We start from the raw sequence: 17,002 nt of genomic DNA, 5'->3' as shown, positions 1-17,002 counted from the left end.
AAGCCACCATCTGAACGATCCTGGGACCCTCTCCCATTCTCTCTCCTTGGGTGTACACACACACACACACACACACACGTGCACACTGTGTGTTGGTCTCTGCCAGTTCCCAGATAACTCAACAAGCTCTTCCCATTTCACAGATGAGGAGACTGACATTCAGAGATGAAGGTGGCAGGGGTTTATTCACGGAGAGAGTCTTGTTAAGTCCCTTTCCACGTTCCTTGACTCCTGGGGGGCCCCTCCCCCAGCAGAGTCCGGGAGCGGGTTGGGTGTGTCCCTCTTGGAAACAGACCCAGCTCCCGCCCTAGCAGCTTCATCTTTCTGGGACTTCTCTCGACGCGGCACAGGGGCCACCTGAAGGGGTTGTCGCTGTGTCAGTGGCCTCCTCCTGCCCCCCAAACCTTCCTGGACCGCAGTTTCGGGGAGGCGCTGTCGCAATTCGACCCAAAGGGCCTGGGGGAAGGGCTTGCGGGGGCGGGCCGGGGCGGAACGCCGGGGCGGAGGCGGCTCCAGGCGGTCGCTAGGTCTGTCCCGGGCTGGTAGGCGATAGTGCTCACCCTCCTCGCAGCCGCGCCCGGACCTCATGGACGCTCTGTGCGGTTCCGGGGAGCTCGGCTCCAAGTTCTGGGTAAGGAGGTGTCCCCGGACTGAGGGCGCGAACTGGCTAGCCCTTACACAGCGCCGGGGAGAGGCGCTGTGGTGCGGGGAGGAGGCCTGGGTGGCACCGCCCAAAGCCTGGTCCCTAGTGGCCTCCCTGTTCCCCCCCCCCCCCCGCCCCCCAGCCGCATGGCAGAGTCTGGGAAAGCCAAGTACTAGGCTCCTTCAGGGCTCGGTGGGTGGCATCCTGAATTCAGAAGGTGTCCCCGCTTGCCCCCCTCACCCCAGTCCCTCTCTGGGGCTGACTGCAGGGGGCAGAAGAGGCATGTCCCGGTCCCTCAGATGCTGATAACCCTTCAGCACCTGCCCCGTGGACTAGGACTTGGGTGCCCACCCCCCCACCTGGTTGACCAGGTGCTTTGGGAGGCTGGCTGCACTGGGCTTTCCTCTCCTTCAAGGGTTCCTGCCCTCTTGGGAAGAGTTCCTTCTTTCCTCTGGGCAAGAGCCACCAGAGAGCAAGCGATCCTCGCTACCCCCGCTGCAGGAGTGAGAGGCAGACCTCACTCTGGAGGCAGGGCCTTACAGGTACAGGGTATCAGGATTTCCTGGTCCACCCTCTCCTTTTACAGATGGGGAAAGGAGGGCCTGGAGACTTGCTCAAAATCAGCCAGTTAGAACGGCTTAGAGCTGGGATAGAAAAGCAGACCTTCTGATTCACACACCGAATCTCTAAGATGTTAGGCTGCTTTTCAGGCTGCTGACTGCAGACTCCCCGCTAGTTCAGGTGCAGTCCAAGTAGACAGCCCAAGAGCTTTCTTACAGTTTTCAAAACCTGCTCACAGCAGCTCCTTTGGTCATCATTGCTACTCTGGGAGGCCAAGCAGTGGTGCATCTCTGTTTTACAGATGAACTCAGATTCGAGGTGGTTATCTGGGCCTGCCCAATGTAGGCTGGTCTCAGATCCAGGGCCTCAGAATCCCAGTCTCTAAATCTTTCTCCCATTTCAGGTGTTTGTACAGGTGTACTTGGTGTTGTATGTGCCTAATGTGTGTTATCCATGGGTGGGTGCTTGTGTGGGTGCGTGTGCCTGTGTGTACTTAAGTGTGTGTATACAGTCAGGAACCCTACCCTTGGTCTGTGTTTGGGCTGGACTGAGGAGTTACATGGATTTTTTAAATGTGGGGCATTGGAATACCTGTAAAAAACGATTTGGGGGATCACTCTTTTTCTCTGGGCCACTAATTGATTCATCAGAGATGGTGTGAGTTCTCTTTGGCTCTCCTTCTTGCCCAGCCCCACTGGAACCCCGTCTGTCTTCCAGCCCGACCTGGTCACTTGTTACCAGAGTCCAGAGATTGTCCCTTTGGCTCAGGAGTAGACTTCCTCTCACTGCCACTTAAGCCTGGCTGATGTAGCCATGGCAGATCACAGTGTCTGAGGTGGCCAAGCAGAGGACTTGTAAATCAAGGGGGCAGATGTGCCCAAGCCTCAAATGCAAGGGCCCCTTGTTCCTGGGTAGACTGTTAACCCTAAAAGCTTAGGACTCTCCCAAGAACAGACTTTAATGGACCAGGAGTTGGGGAACTCAGGACTCCTTTCCTGTTCTCAGGCCTTCCATGATACTGTGGAATCCAAGTGTCAGAGCTTGTGGACTTGGAGCAGCCGGTCCAGCCCCTGATTACAGACCTGAAGGAAGGGGTAACTGAAGGAAGGGATTTTTCAAGGTCACGTGACAGTCAGCTACAGATTCCTGGACTGGAAAACAGGACCCTGAGATATGGTTCTTACTTTGCCATTGCCTGACTGTGAACCTTTGGGCTTCTGGACTCCCTGGTCCCTGAATTTCCTGTTGCTTATGAGCTATGTGCACCTCCTCTGAGAACCCCAGGGTCCATGGGAGTCAGTGCATCTATGTTAGGTTCAAGAGGTGACTCCATCGAGGTCTCTGACTGGATACCTCAGATGACAAGGGAACTGACCACTCCTCTTCCTGACTTCAATGTCTAAGCACCTTCCATTTTCCACATTATCTTCTTGGCTCCTGAAAGCTGTTCTAGGCTACACCCGGTGTGGCTGGTGACTGGAGGGGGGTGAAGAAAAAGCAGGAAGGTTCCCAGCTCATCCTCTGAGTGTTTGCAGAGCTGAGACAAGGGGAGCAGGGTCTGAGGCCTGGAGGCTGGAGCTGTAACCTCAGGTCTAGCTCAGTTACCCAGAAGGCCTGGAGTTCAGGGCTCCTCACTGATGCTGTGCTAGTTTACAGCTCATATTCCTTGTGTGTCAAGTATACTTGTCCCTGAACCTTTTATCTTTGAGGCCTGTGGATGACCCACTTTGTTGGAAGTTGGTTCAGGGCAGCCAGAAAATACCTGAGCCAAGGGTGAAAAGCAGGGGCAAGAGATATGGTTCAGGCCCCTCTGGGCCACTTGTTTGTTCTACCAAGCCTTTTTGCTAGCTTATCCTCCCAGCCTGTTTTTCCACCTGTGACATGGGGAAATAACCCATCTCTTAACTATCTCACAAGACATATGGAGATCAAATTAGAAACAGAATGTGAAGTGATTTGAGAACTTAAAACTCTCTGTTGGTAAGATGTTCATGGGTCATGATATCCCTGGGAAGAGGAATAAAGAGGAAGAGATGAGGTTAGCAGGTCTAGATTTGGGAAGACCTACCAAAAAAGGGCTGGCAAGGCCATTGGGCCAGGGGCTCCCATTTCAGCTGTTTGCTGGGTAATTTGTGGATAAATCCATCTGCCTTAGCCCCAGCTAAAGGTGAGAGTAAGAACCCCAAGGGGACTCCTGAACCCCCTGGACATGTGCATACATGCTATGTACTCACACACACTGTGCACTGGATGAGTGAGTCATCCTTTCTTTGACTCTCTCTCTTACCTCTACACGCTTTGGGGTGAATTACCAGCATCTCTGATCATGCTTGGGAGTGTGTGGAAATAAATTCCAAGGGAATGAACTGTGGCCAAGTGGCCCAGGGATGATGGATCCCGAGATGCCTCTAGAACAAAGAAGGTGGAAGTGTCCCTTTGATGTACCATGTCGCCTCTTGCCCAGAGGATTACTCTGTTCTGAGCAGTGGAGACAGGGGAACACCCACATGGTAATGAGTGTGCACAGAGGAAGGGCCTTCAGCTGTTTGTCCTAAGGAGGTCTTGACCTGTTTGCAGAATTAACTTTCATCTGATGGCTCCAAGAAATTCCTGGGAGGCTGATGCAGGCTTAGAAATCCAACGGTCCTAACCAAGAGAGCTGTCCAAAGATGGCACTGCCTGCCTGAGCAATAGTGAGCTCCCCATCACTGGGGGGCTCAAGCACGGGGTTAGCAACCACTTGGTGGGGGTGTTGGAAAGAGGAAGGAGGTGGGGTCCTGGCCTGAAATTCTGCGACCAGCTAGGAAGAGAGAACGTGTTGTCAATAGGAGACTCACCAGTTCCTCCTCTGAGATTTTCAGACCTCTTTCCCTGACCCTGTCCACACTCACCACATGGAATTACCTGGCAGCAGCTCTTGGCAGAGTCCTGTGGGTCTCCTACTGGTCTGACACCATTTTTCACTTTCACTATCCCCTTGGCCGTTTACTCACCCTGGGGAGGGGCAGGGCTTTAGTCCCTAGACCCTCCCTGTGTCTCCTGCTCTGTTCCAGCTAGTGCCGTTCTGTTATTCACCAGCTGTGTGACTTTAGGCAAATTGCTCCCCCTCTCTGAGTTCCAGCTGGGACCTCCTTCAGGTCTAGTTGCTCAGTTCTGATTCTGAGGACCTGGGCCTCAGACTCAGGGGGGTTATGACTAGGGTTCTGTGGACTTTAAGGCTCTGGGATGTCAGGGTCTTCCCCGGCCTCCTCCTGGGTCACTGCACAGTCTGAATAGGTGGCCACCGTAACATATGAGTAACAGACAAGGCTCTAATTTCAATGTATTTTGATTCCCAAATGAAGATAGTAACCCTCAAAGATCTGGGGAAACTGGCAGAGGCAGGGATGGCTCAAGCAGGTAGTAGGAGGTGGACACCCCTCAGCCTACTGGACACCAAACTCCACCCCCACCAGAAACCCAGTCTTCCCTGCCAGCCTAGGGGCTCTGGACTCCCTTCTCTCCATCCCATCTGGGGCACCAAAACTGAGCCTGTGAACTTCTGTCTCCTGGTAGAAAGATGAGGTCCCCAGGCTGGCCTCTCCCAAGCCCTGATGTCCCAGACCTGGTCTGGAGAGCTGGAGACTTAGGGAAGGAAGTGAGTCAAGGAAGTGGCACTTGGGAGGGAACTTTGCCAAGCCCGCCTGCTGGTCCTCTCACCAGGAAATGACCTTGGAGCACGGGACCAGCCCCCAGGGAGGGAGGCCCCCGTGGGGCCTGCCAGCTGACTGGCCGAGGAGGCAGGGTCAGAGCACCTGGGTCGTGTCCACCCCTCCCTGGCGTGGCTGACCCAGGGGCACAGATGCAGCAGGATCTGTGCTGCACCTGGGGTGGGGCAGTGAGACTTGGATGTGTCACTGCTGTGTGTGGGGCCTCCCCTCCCCGACCTGGAGCTGCTCCTGTTTCCAGGGCTGGATCCAGGAGGTGTTCCTGGGCTGGGGTGGGTGCTCATGGGGGCTAATCCGTGGACTGGATTTCTCCTTCTAACTGGATAGTCAGGTTTCTAGTCCAGCGGCTCCCAGAATGCCGGCTAGTCTGTTACCCTGTGATGGCAGCCTCTTTCCCTCTGGTCTGTGAGAAGAGCCACAGCAAGGAGGTGGTTTGAGGGCAGGCTGTACGGCTGAAAGGAGATTTTTAATGTTTCAGGTGATCTGGACACACACGTTCTATCCCCAGGATGGTTCATGTCATGTTGGAACCCAGACAGGAACTGGGGCTCTGGAGCTGCATGGCCTGGGGTCAGGTCTGGCGTCAGCCCATGCAAACCGGGGCTGGTCACTTTTCAGCCATGAGTCTCAGCTGTTGTGGACATTAAATAAGAATCTTGGAACACAGTGGTGCTCAAGTACCCGAAGTTCTTGCTGGTTGCCAAGGCCCTTTTAGAAGCAGACGGGCCGGCCAGGCTGTGAGCCACAGATTTTTGCCTCCAGACCCAGACCCTTCCAAAGGCTACAGTTAGTGCGTGTGAACAGGCCCTTGCCCTTTTTCTGTATCTCCATTTCTGCTGAGATAATGAACTTGTCAGTTGATCCCTTCTCCCCACAACACAGGATTAAGGAAGTAATTACTCTTCTCTCGACAGAGGCTATCAAAACGCCTGGGGCGCCCGGGGGCTGGAAAGTCCCTAAAGGCGCTGTGGCAGAGGGCTCTTGGGTCCTTACCGCCACCTGTCCCCTGCCTGGGTCTCTAGGGATTTCAGTCTTGGTGCCCGTGAAGGGGCTCCCCGGTATGTGGTCCATTCTGGGTTCCAGACCTTATCAGTCCCATCCAGCTGTTTAATCACATTGTTAAGGTTGTTGTTGTTGCCGTGGAAACTGTGTGGGTGGCAGTGGGGGCAGGCTGTGGTCTTGGCTCCCAGCCCAGCTGGTGTTCTTCAGACTGGGGATTGGGGGCTGGTGGTTTGAGAAGGGATCACCCATCCTGCCCTGTGGGGTTGCAAGGAGTAGTACGGGGTCCATGACCTCCACCAACCCTGTCCTTTACACTTAGCTTTGCTTGGGTCAGAGACCCTCTAGAGTGCCTTGGTGTCAAGGAGGGGACAGTCTGAGCTCCTGGGCATTCAGCTGCAGATGTGGGCTTTAGAGGGTAACTTTAACTTCTTTGTCCATTTATTCTTTCTTTCTTTTATTCCACAAATGCATAGGAGTGTGGTCTCTGTGCCTGGAACTCTTCTAGGCAGTGGGGCTGCCTAGCTGGCCCAGCAGAACTAACAAACCGGTCCTCACAAAGCACATATTCCAGTGGAAGAAGACAGAAAAATTATAAACATAACAAATAACTCAGTTATATACTATCCTAGATAGTGATACTATCCTAGATAACGGTAAGGGCTATGGGAAAAGAGGACAGGCTAGCAGGGGTGGGGATGCAGGGCCCGGATGGGGGTTACAGTTCCAGTTTTAATTAGAAAGGTCAGGGTGGACCTCCACAAGATCTGAGATCTGAGCACAAGCTTGCAGGTGATGAGGGAATGCTGCAGCACCACTGCCTTGAGACAAGTGCAGGCCTGACCTTTGGAGACCACAGAGGGCGGGAGGCAAGGGAGAGAGGGCAGTGGGGAAGCTGAGGTCAGAGAGACAGGGGAGCAGATAATGTGGGTCTCAAAGGCACCCTGGGCTTTTACTCTGAGTGAAATGGGGAGCCCTTGACAAGTTTTAACCAGAGCAGTGACATGGTGCGTCACTAAGACGTCCTGCTTAGGTTTCGTGAAGACTTGCCTCTAACTGCTGTGCTGAAGGAGACTGCTGGGTAAGCGGCAGGAACAGAAGCAGGGAGATGAGAGAGGGGGCGATGCCACAATCCAAGTGAGAGAGTGGGGTGGAGAGGAGCAGTTGGATCCTGGACCTATCAGGGAGATTCAGGTGAAGATGCCTTTTTATACATAAAAAGCATTGGATATAATCCTTTCATGTAGTTCACCTAATAATTTGAAGGGAGAATAGACAGGATTTCCTGAAAGGTTGGGTGTGAGTTGTGAGAGAAAGAGAAAGAACCAAGGATGACTTGGAGGATTCCAGCCTGAGAGAAGGAAAGCATTTTCCTGCATTGAGGTGGGCAGTCTGGAGGAGGGACCAGCAGGAGTTCTATTCTGGACATGTATGTGGTGGGTCCTGTCATTGTCTTAGCAGGCTGCTGTGCTGTGCTATGCTTAGTCGTGTCTGACTCTGCGACCCCATGGACTGTAGCCCCTCAGGCTCCTCTGTCCATGGAATTTTCCAGGCAAGAATACTAGAGTGGGTCGCCATTTCCTCCTCCAGGGGATCTTCCTGACCCAGGGACTGAACCCACATCTCTTGTGTCTCCTGCATTTGCAGGTGGATTCTTTACCCCTGAGCCATCTGGGAAGTCCTTAGGTCTTAGCAGAATGTCTGAGGCAAATAGACAGTCTGGGGACAGAGGCATGGACCGGTATGCTATCTCCTGGAGAGGGCTCTACCCAACTGAGCCCAGGCCGAATCTCCCTGTGGGTCATCTGGTCCTCCTAAGATCTCTTGATTGTTGCCACAATGGAAGTTTATGAAACCAAAACAAGGTCCCAGCAGCTTCTGCTCGTGACTGCTTCCTCCAGTATTGCCCTATTTGAGTCAAGGTGCCTTGCTGTTCATTCTCCCCCCGAAGTGAGCTGGCTGGGATGCTATCACTACTGCTGTTACTCACGGTCAGAGACAGGTTCAGAGAGATGAAGGCACTCACACACGATTCCACAGCTCCAAAGAGACAGCCCACACTGGGTCCTCTACATCAGGGTCTGTTCTCATGGCCGTTCCGTGCCTCCCTCAAAGAGCCCTGCCCTTGACCCCTCGCAAGCGTGATTCCTGGTTGTGCCTTTGAACTCAGGCTCTGATCCCCCTGCACACGCGCTCCCTCATCAGTCAATGAATAGACCTTGGTTGACAAGGTCAATCTGGGCTGCTCCTTGTACCTGACCCTGTGCTGGAAGGTGTAGGGCAAGAGAGGAGAGGAGTAACAGTAAGGCCCAGTGTCTACCCCGAAGGGCTCACATCGCTGTAGAGAGAAGATTTATTCACAGGTGCAGGGCCAAGGAGCATAAGGTGGGAGTGTCTCGGTGTTATGAGGCCTGGTTGTTCCTCCCAGCTCCTGACTGCCAGGTGTCCTTGGACCTGTTGCCAGAGCAAGTGGAACCTGTTTTTTCTTTTGCAAGCCAGGCCTAATACTGTTCCTCTTCTTTTCTTTTGGAATAATGACCACTTAAGTGCTATAATAAAATGCTGCTGAAACATAAAGGGCCTCGATCTCTCTCAGGTAATAGTCATTTGCCTGAGTGCCAAGACCATACAAAGCAAAGCAAAGCCAAGCCCCTTGGAGGCTGGGGCACCCCAGAAATGCTTTCTGTAGAAGGAGTAGCTTGAGTTGGGCCCAGAGAGGTCAGTAGTTCACTCCCTCCGGCCCAAAGACCAGGTGATAGAGTTGGGTATGGTCTTGGGCCAGGTATCGGACTGGTAACTAAGAGGATGGGATTAATGGGTTTGTGAAGGGTTAAACAGGGTGTGGCTGCCACTTGAGGGTGGAATGGATCAGTACATGGTCCTTTTTTTTTTTTTCCATTTATTTTTATTGGTTGGAGGCTAATTACTTTACAACATTGTAGTGGTTTTTGCCATACATTGACATGAATCAGCCATGGACTTACATGTATTTCCCATCCCGATCCCCCCTCCCACCTCCCTCTCCACCTGATCCCTCTGGGTCTTCCCAGTGCACCAGCCCCGAGCACTTGTCTCATGCATCTAACCTGGGCTGGTGATCTGTTTCATTCTTGATAATATACATGTTTCAATGCTGTTCTCTCGAAACATCCCACCCTCACCTTCTCCCACAGAGTCCAAAAGTCCGTTCTGTATGTCTGTGTCTCTTTTTCTGTTTTGCATATAGGGTTATCATTACCATCTTTCTAAATTCCATATATATGCATTAGTATACTGTAGAACTTTTATAAACAAAAATGTTTCCTTACTATGTGTGTGCATGCTCAGTCGTATCCGATCCCTTGCGACCCCATGGATTATAGCCCACCAGGCTCCTCTGTCCCTGGGATTTTCCAGGCAAGAATAGTGGAGTGGGTTGCCATTTCCTCCTCCACATGGTCCTTTTATACAATGGACCACGTGTAAGAATGGGGAGGAAGAATCCCCACACTCAACACTGAGGATATGGTGGTGGTGGTTTAGTCGCTAAGTCATGTCCGCCTCTTGCGACTCCATGGACTGCAGCTGGCCAGGCTCCTCTGTCCATGGGATTCTCCAGGCAAGAATACCAGAGTGGTTTGCCATTTCCTTCTTCAGGGGATCTTCCTGACCCAGGAATCGAACCCGGGTCTCTTGCATTGCAGGCAGATTCTTTACCGACTGAGCTACGATGCCACCCCTCAAATGCAGTGCAGAGTGAAGAAGCTAGACATGAAGGATCTAGGCTGTGTGGTTTCGTTTATAGGAAGGTCCCACGTGGGCAAAATCACATGTTGTTGGAACTCAGAACAAAATTCCCCTGGGATGAGGAGTGGCTGAGAGGAAGCCCAAGAGGAGCTTCTGGGCATCAGCCATGTCCTGTTCCTTGATTTGGGTTCTAGTTACACAATCATGTTCAGTGTGTGAGAATTCACTGAGGTGTATACTTAAGCTGTGTGTACTTTTCTCTAAGTTTATTATACTCGGATAAGAAATGTCTTAAAGAGGAAAACCATGCAGGCCGGGGTGTCTGCCTCCCCCATCTTGGAAGAGCCTGACCAGGCCTACAGTGTAATCCCGCTCTATGATCCAGTCCTCAGCCATGGGCTGAGTGCCAGTGCTCAGCAAGAGTCTGCTGGGCCTTAGCTTGCATTGCTTGAGTGACTACCGAGTACTGGGTTCTAGAATATAAGATGTATGTGGCGCAACCTCTGCTTTCCAGGGTTTGAGTGAAACGCCCCCAAAGCAGTGTGTCTGTGGACCTCACGCTTCCTAGAGGCAGGAACCGTTTGTCCCAAGTGTGCCTCCACCCCACCTCCCCAACCTCCCCACCAAGCCCATAGCAGGCCTTTACCGGAGCATCATCAAGTGGAAGACGTATTCTGGAAGGCGGCTCTTTAGGTCTTTAAGTGCTGAGTTCAGAGCAGGAAGGATGCTCAAGATGGGAGAGGTGGGTCCTAAGCTGGGCCCGTCACCCTGCTCTATTGTTATTGGGATTCTGACAGGTGGAAAGAGGGACCAGACTGAAAAAAGGTGTAGGAGTGCAATTTAGAGTGAAGTGAGTTTGGCAGTGGGGGAAAGGAGCAGTGGGAAGGCAGGAGGGGTGCTTGGACTTGGCTCCAGGAGCATGTCTGGGGACACGAGGCAAGGGGCACAACATTGCATTTCAGAAATCTCGCAGCTGTGGGCAGGTGCATTACAGGCAGAGTGCTGACCCAGATGGAATGAAAGAGTGGGGACAGGCTGAGGAACAGGAAGCAGGGTGTGCAGACCACTCCGTGAACTGTTTTCTTAAGATGATAGAACTCAGGCACATAGTTTAATAATTTAGATAGATAGATGGAAAGTTCAAGGCCAGCTGTGGGACTTGAATACCATGCTTGGCCTTTGTCTTCTAATCAGTATGAAACCACTGAAGGTTTAGAGGGAGGGTACAAGGTTATCCTTTTGTTTATTCATTTATTCAACAATTGTTTAATCTATTTAAAGCAAATTTTTAGTGAGCACTTAGTACGTGCTGGGCATTGCTCTCAGTAGTTAGGATACATCAGTAAATGAAATAAAGATTCTTTAAAAAAAAAAAAGATTCTTTCCTTCAAGAAACACATATGCCAGCAGGAAGAGATGAAAGAAAACACATTAAACTACTAAATTATATAGCATGTTAGAAGGTGGTAGGTATAGGGGAAAAAAAAGCAGAGAAAGGTTAAGGGAATGCTGGAGATAGGGTGCAAGAGACAATAATAAACGGAGTGGTCAAGGTAGGCCTCAAAGAGAAATAAAGACTTAAGGATGCCTAAGGGAGGAGTGTTCCAGACAGAGAGCAGCAAGTGCAAAGGCCTCGAGGCAGGAACATGCCTGGTGTGTTCCGAAGTAGTAGTGAGGCCACTGGCTGGAGTGATGGAGGGAGAAGCAGTGAGAGAGGTCACAGGTTGGCAGGAAGGTACACTGTGGGGGCCTTGTAGGCTCTTGTACGATGTGTAAATGGAGATGTCCAGTCGGCAGCTGGATATAGAGTTGAGGATTTGGAGAGTGGTGGGGTAAAGTTAGGGCTTCTCAGGTGGCGCTAATGGTAAAGAACCTGCCTGCCAATGCAGGAGACGTAAGAGATGTGGGTTCTATCCCTGCATCAGGAAGATCCCCTGGAGGAGCACGCATGGCAACCCACTCCAGTATTCTTTCCTGGAGAATCCCATGGACAGAGGAGCCTGGTGGGTTACAGTCCACAGGGTCCCAAAGAGTTGGACACGACTGAAACGACTTAGCATGCAGGCATGCACAGGAAGAGATAAACTTGGGAGCCATTGGCACGTAGATGAGACTGGAAGAGATTGCCCTGGGGTTGAGTGCAGATGGAAAAGAAGATGGAGAAGAGGAAAGGACTGAGTTTGGGGGCACTCTGATGCCAAGAGAGGGAACCAACAAAGAGGCTTAGAAGGAAAGAAAGACCAGAAAGGAAGGGGAAGACCAGGAGAGTGTGGGCAGGGATCTGGGCCCATAGGGCATAGAAAGGAAGAGACCAGAAAGGAAGAGAATCCCATGGAAATTGCTCAGGAAGAGAAGAGAGCTTGGGCTAGACTGATGGCTGAGGGGCCAGGTGGGAGGGGCCCTGTGGGAGATGTTATCATCCCAGTGTTACCCTTGAAGAAACTAAAGCCCAGAGAGGTAAAGCTCAAGCATCTTGCCTAAGGTCAAACTGAAAGGAGTAGAGTCAGTAGCAATGAACTTAGCAGTGAACAATATTTACATAGTCAAAAATATGTAAACTCTGAATGTTTATTTAGCAACAGCCTGTGATGTTTCTACACTGGAAGGCTAAGGGAGTTCAAGTGGAGAGGGAGATAAAAGCCTTACCTTCCAGTGAGAAGAAAATGGCAAAAGAAAATAGCAATTACCAAATAGTGGTAGATCATGTAATAATAATGAAAGCAAATTGCTTAAAATCATGAAAGTAGCTCCCAGAACAATGTTAGCATGTTTGACATATTTACCCCAGGAAAATGGAGCTAGGGGTGGGGAGTAATGAGGCAGGGTACCATTTTCCTTTTCACAGTTAGACTTTTAAAATTATATGCATGTTATAACTTTGAGAAAAATAAAAATGGTAATTCTTTAAACTGGCAATTAGAAGGTAGGAGGTTCTATCCTTTGGTATTGTCTCTAGGTGAGTGGGCTTGTGGGTGAGGCTTGTTTTTTATTTGTTTATATTTGATGAGCTTTCTGTAAAGAATGTCTAATACTTTGCAAGAAGGGAAAAAAGGATTAGTTCGTCGGTGGCCTTGGGGGAAACAATTTTAGTAAAATATATGTTTGAATAGTTTCCCCCATCTATTTCCAAAAGAATTCTTAGGTGTAAAGACAAAACGGAGGGTGGGGATCTTGTCTGGACCCAGTGGTTCCCAAGGACCCAAGACTTGCAGTGCTAGAACCAGGACAGTCCTCTGCAAAATGAGAGGATGGGTCACCAGGGCTTTGTTTACAAAGCTCTCTCGACATCACCTTGTTCCTTTGAGTTCACTCCCACTGAGGGAGGTAGGTGGGGTGGGGGGATGGCCTCCACTTTTAACAGAGAGGCAACTAAAGCTGAAAGAGGCTCCCTACCCCTTCCCTGGGAGACTTAGAGAGGAAGTGGACTCTTCAACCATGTGCATATACTACTTTGATAAAGTAAATTAATTTAAAAAAAATAAAGAGGAGGGGGAGAAAAAAAAAAGAAAAAAATAAATAAATAAAGAGTGGAAGTCTAGAATGACAGAAAGCAGTTCAGTGGTTGCCTGAGAGGGATGGGCTGCAGAGGGGGCACAAAGGAACTCAGATAATGGTGGAATATTTGATATCTTTATTGTGGGTAGCGGTTTTGCAGGTATGTACAACTGTCACTCACTGGATTATGCACTTTAAATGGGTGCAGTTTATTGTGTTTAAATTATACGTCAATTAGAGAGAGAGAAAATATGAGGAAATGAGGAAACTAGCACCCTTAGCCTCCTGGGAGAGCTCATGCTTGGGACAATGCCTGCTTATTTGCTCACTTAGCCTTTCAAGATCACACACCTTCCAACCACTAGGGCGCATGGAGCAGCTCTCTGGCCCAGCCCCCTTCCTGGAGCGTGAGCCCATTGCTGCCCCTGAATTCTTCTCTCTTTTCCCAGGACTCCAACCTGTCCCTGCACACAGACAACCCGGACTTCACTCCCTGCTTCCAGAACTCCCTGCTGGCCTGGGTCCCCTGCATTTACCTGTGGGCTGCTCTCCCCTGCTACCTGTTCTACCTGCGGCGCCACCATCAAGGCTACATTGTCCTCTCTCACCTCTCCAGGTTCAAAACGGTCAGAGGCTCAGGGCTCTCCTGCGGGTGGGCCTGGAACCTGAATGAGCCCCTTCCCCCACCTCAGTGACTGGACTGGGCTCCCCAGCCTCACCCACCCTGCGCTCAGGGCCATGGCAGCCTGCCAGCTGGGTCTACAGCCCGTTGAGATAATCTCTGGGGAAGTTCAGTCAAGGTCCCCAACAATGCTCTCCCCACTCTGGAGGAGCTTCCGGCCAGTGCCCAGCCCGGCCCTTGAGGGCAGGCCTGGGCAGATCTGTTGGTTTCAGGACCAAATGCCCCTCCCCGGGGGGGGGGGGGCTCTCCGTTTCTTTTGAGGATGGAGGCTCCAACCTATGCCCTGTTCATAGGCCTTGGGCGTCCTGCTGTGGTGTATCTCCTGGGCTGACCTCTTCTACTCCTTCCATGGCCTGGTCCACGGCTGGGCCCCTGCCCCCGTCTTCTTTGTCACCCCCTTGGTGGTGGGGGTCACCATGGTCAGTGTGGGACCAGGGGATCTGGGTGGGGGAGGATCTCTAGTGGGTTGTGGGATGCTGATGGGGGAACTGTGGGCTCTGAGGAGAAGGCTGGACACCTTAGAAGGGGGTAACCCCAGAAGCATCTAGCCATGGGGCGTGGGGAGGGATGGAGTCAGGTCCAGATGTGTGCTCTGGCCCAGCGCCTGCTGCTCTCACTGCACAGCTGCTGGCCACCCTGCTGATCCAGTATGAGCGGCTGCAGGGGGTCCGGTCCTCGGGTGTTCTCATCATCTTCTGGTTCCTGTGTGTGGTCTGTGGCATCATCCCCTTCCGTTCCAAGATCCTTTCAGCTTTGACACAGGTAAGGGGAAAAGAGAAACCTGCTAGGTCCACACTGTCTAGGGGTTGGCCCCAGAGCTCAAGGTCACTGTTGGCTCCCAGGCTCCTCCTCTCTGCCCCTCCCCAGCTCCCAGGACCACCTCTGCTGTTCAGTCCCTTTTGTGTCGTTCCTTACTTGTTGCCTCTCTGCCGAGAAGCAGATTGGTGAGCAGGGTGAGAGTCAGTGTAACCAAGGAAATGCAGCAAGATGAGCCCTTCGTTGGCTGCTTGTGGAATGTAGCCACTGCCACTGTTGCCACCACCATCAAATTCATATGTTTGTGCAGTGAGAACGTGTGTGCAACCATGAACAATTCTGGCTTCCTTGGAGTCCCATTATCTTGTTCTCCCCCTTTTTCCCACCTCCCTCAGTTCCTGGTCTTCCTCTTGATCTTCAGTGGTGGGTGGGTGGGGAAGGTGATGTGGTGGTAGGAGCACTGGGGATCAATCTAGTATCTCCCTATTTCTCCATCTCAAGAGAAGTCAGTCAAGTGTATTCATAAGAGCACAGGCTGGGAACAATCCAATTACTTTGTGATCTTGGGCAAGTTCCTGAGCCATTTGAAGCCTCATTTCTTCAATTACACAAAGTGATGTAGGTGAGCAGGGCAAATCTCCACCAAATAGCAGACCCCCTATGATCTTTCCCCTCTCTCAGAACCCTCTGGGTGGGGGACCCAGGGGCCCTCAGGGGCTGACTCCTACACAGAGGGGTCTTGTGCCCCCAAGAAGTCCTTTGGACTGCAGGCCCAGGGATCCCCAAGCTATGATGTTGCTCCCCTCTCTCCCCCAGGGCAAGATCTCAGACCCTTTCCGCTTCACGACCTTCTACATCTACTTTGCTCTGGTGCTCTCTGCCCTCATCCTCTCCTGCTTCAGAGAGAAGCCACCGTTTTTCTCCCCTAAGAATATCGACCCTGTAAGTTTTAATGGAGTTGGGTGGTAAAGGTGGTTCCACAGCCCATTGGTCAGCCCAGCCCTTCCGATTCATTCGATCTTCTTGTCACCTCCAGAGTGTGCAAACTAGGGCTTGGAGCAGGAAGGAGTGAGGCACCCTCCTCCCTCTGCTCTGCCTTGAGAGGGTGGTGTGCGCTCCTGATTTCCCCTATCTCACTCTTTTACCTTCTAGAACCCCTGCCCAGAGGCTGGAGCTGGCTTCCTCTCCCGCCTATCTTTCTGGTGGTTTACAAAGTAAGTTTACTGTTCCCTAAGCCTGGGAATCTGGGGGTGGGGTTGGATAGTTGGGGGATTAGAAAGAGGAACAGGAGCAGGCAAAGAATCCCGGAGCTTGAGGAACTGTGAACCCCAGTGGGCATGGGGCAGGCAAGGGTGGGGAAACCTCTCTGTTTGGGCTGGGGGCTGAATACAGAAGCCAGGCCTGGTCTGGTTCTGATCCCAGGGCACAGGCCAGCCCAGGGTCTGGCAGGCCATGGGGACAGGCCCAGGGTTCTAGAGGGAGAATTAGTTCCCAGCTCTTTGGTCAGGGATAAGCTTGCAGCTGTCATTTCCTTGGGCATCTCTCAGAGGAGCTAAAGCAGGAGAATTATGTCTGTGACCTCGGTGACAGCTCATTAACCGTGTTGCACTGAGGAAGCTCCTGGGCTTGGGATCCATCCAGTGGGTCTTGTCATCGCTCAGGGCCCCCGTCAGCATCAATTTCATCACCAGGGCCCAGGAGTCAATGGGGCATCTGAGAGGGAGGGAGAAAAGGCTGGAACTTGGAGTGGGAGTCACTGTAGGAATAAAGGAGACACTCTTCTTGGCTACTGTCCCCCCAGGGACACCCTCCTGTCTGGAGACCCTTGTCCCCAGGCTCCTAAACTCTGACCCAGTGTGGTGCTGCCTGCCCACTCCAGGTTGGCCATCCTCGGCTATAGGCGGCCCCTGGAGGAGCGAGACCTCTGGTCCCTAAACAAGGAGGACCGCTCCCAGATGGTGATGCAGAGGCTGCTGGAGGAGTGGAAGAAGCAACAAGATCAGGCAGCGCGGTGAGGCCCCCCTTCCCCTGGTCCCCGCACCCCTCCACCCCAGCCCCTTCACACAGCCTGGGTCTCCTGCAGGCAAGGTTGGTGGATCACATGGCTGGGGGTGGAGAGAAAAACAGGTGCAAGTGGTCCTGGGGTGTGCAGTTTAGGCATGGGGCCAGCTGGAGAATGGCTGACACTTGCGCATTTACTTGGTCCAAGGGGCTTCCCTGGTGGCTTAGACAGTAAAGAATCTTCCTGCGGTGTGGGAGACCTGGGTTCAATCCCTGGGTTGGGAAGAAGCTCTGGAGAAGGGTATGACTACCCACTCCAGTATTCTTGCCTGGAGAATTCCATGGACAGAGGAGTCTGGCTCGCTACAGTCCACAGGATTGCAAAGAATTGGACACAACAGAGCGACTAACAGTCTGTCTGAGGGGGTAGTT

General features: G+C 52.1%; 1 protein-coding gene across 2 annotated transcripts in view; it reads left to right on the top strand.

Annotated features, from left to right (window-relative positions):
• The first annotated feature begins 299 nt into the window (after positions 1 to 299).
• ABCC3 (ATP binding cassette subfamily C member 3) overlaps positions 300 to 17,002 on the top strand; it is a 49,362-nt gene continuing 32,659 nt past the window's right edge. Inside the window, exons 1-7 of one of the 2 annotated variants that reach the window (XM_043904153.1) lie at positions 300 to 631; positions 13,581 to 13,757; positions 14,107 to 14,232; positions 14,438 to 14,575; positions 15,386 to 15,511; positions 15,722 to 15,783; positions 16,449 to 16,580. In XM_043904153.1, the coding sequence (XP_043760088.1) occupies positions 587 to 631; positions 13,581 to 13,757; positions 14,107 to 14,232; positions 14,438 to 14,575; positions 15,386 to 15,511; positions 15,722 to 15,783; positions 16,449 to 16,580 (806 nt within the window). In that variant the 5' untranslated portion in view covers positions 300 to 586. The remainder of the gene's footprint in view (positions 632 to 13,580; positions 13,758 to 14,106; positions 14,233 to 14,437; positions 14,576 to 15,385; positions 15,512 to 15,721; positions 15,784 to 16,448; positions 16,581 to 17,002) is intronic. The other variant, XM_043904152.1, reaches the window with a different exon arrangement.

This window comes from Cervus elaphus, chromosome 5, assembly GCF_910594005.1.
Source record: "Cervus elaphus chromosome 5, mCerEla1.1, whole genome shotgun sequence".
NCBI lineage: Eukaryota > Metazoa > Chordata > Mammalia > Artiodactyla > Cervidae > Cervus > Cervus elaphus.
Note: the sequence above shows the minus strand (reverse complement) of the source record. Positions and strands in the feature narration are given on the sequence as shown.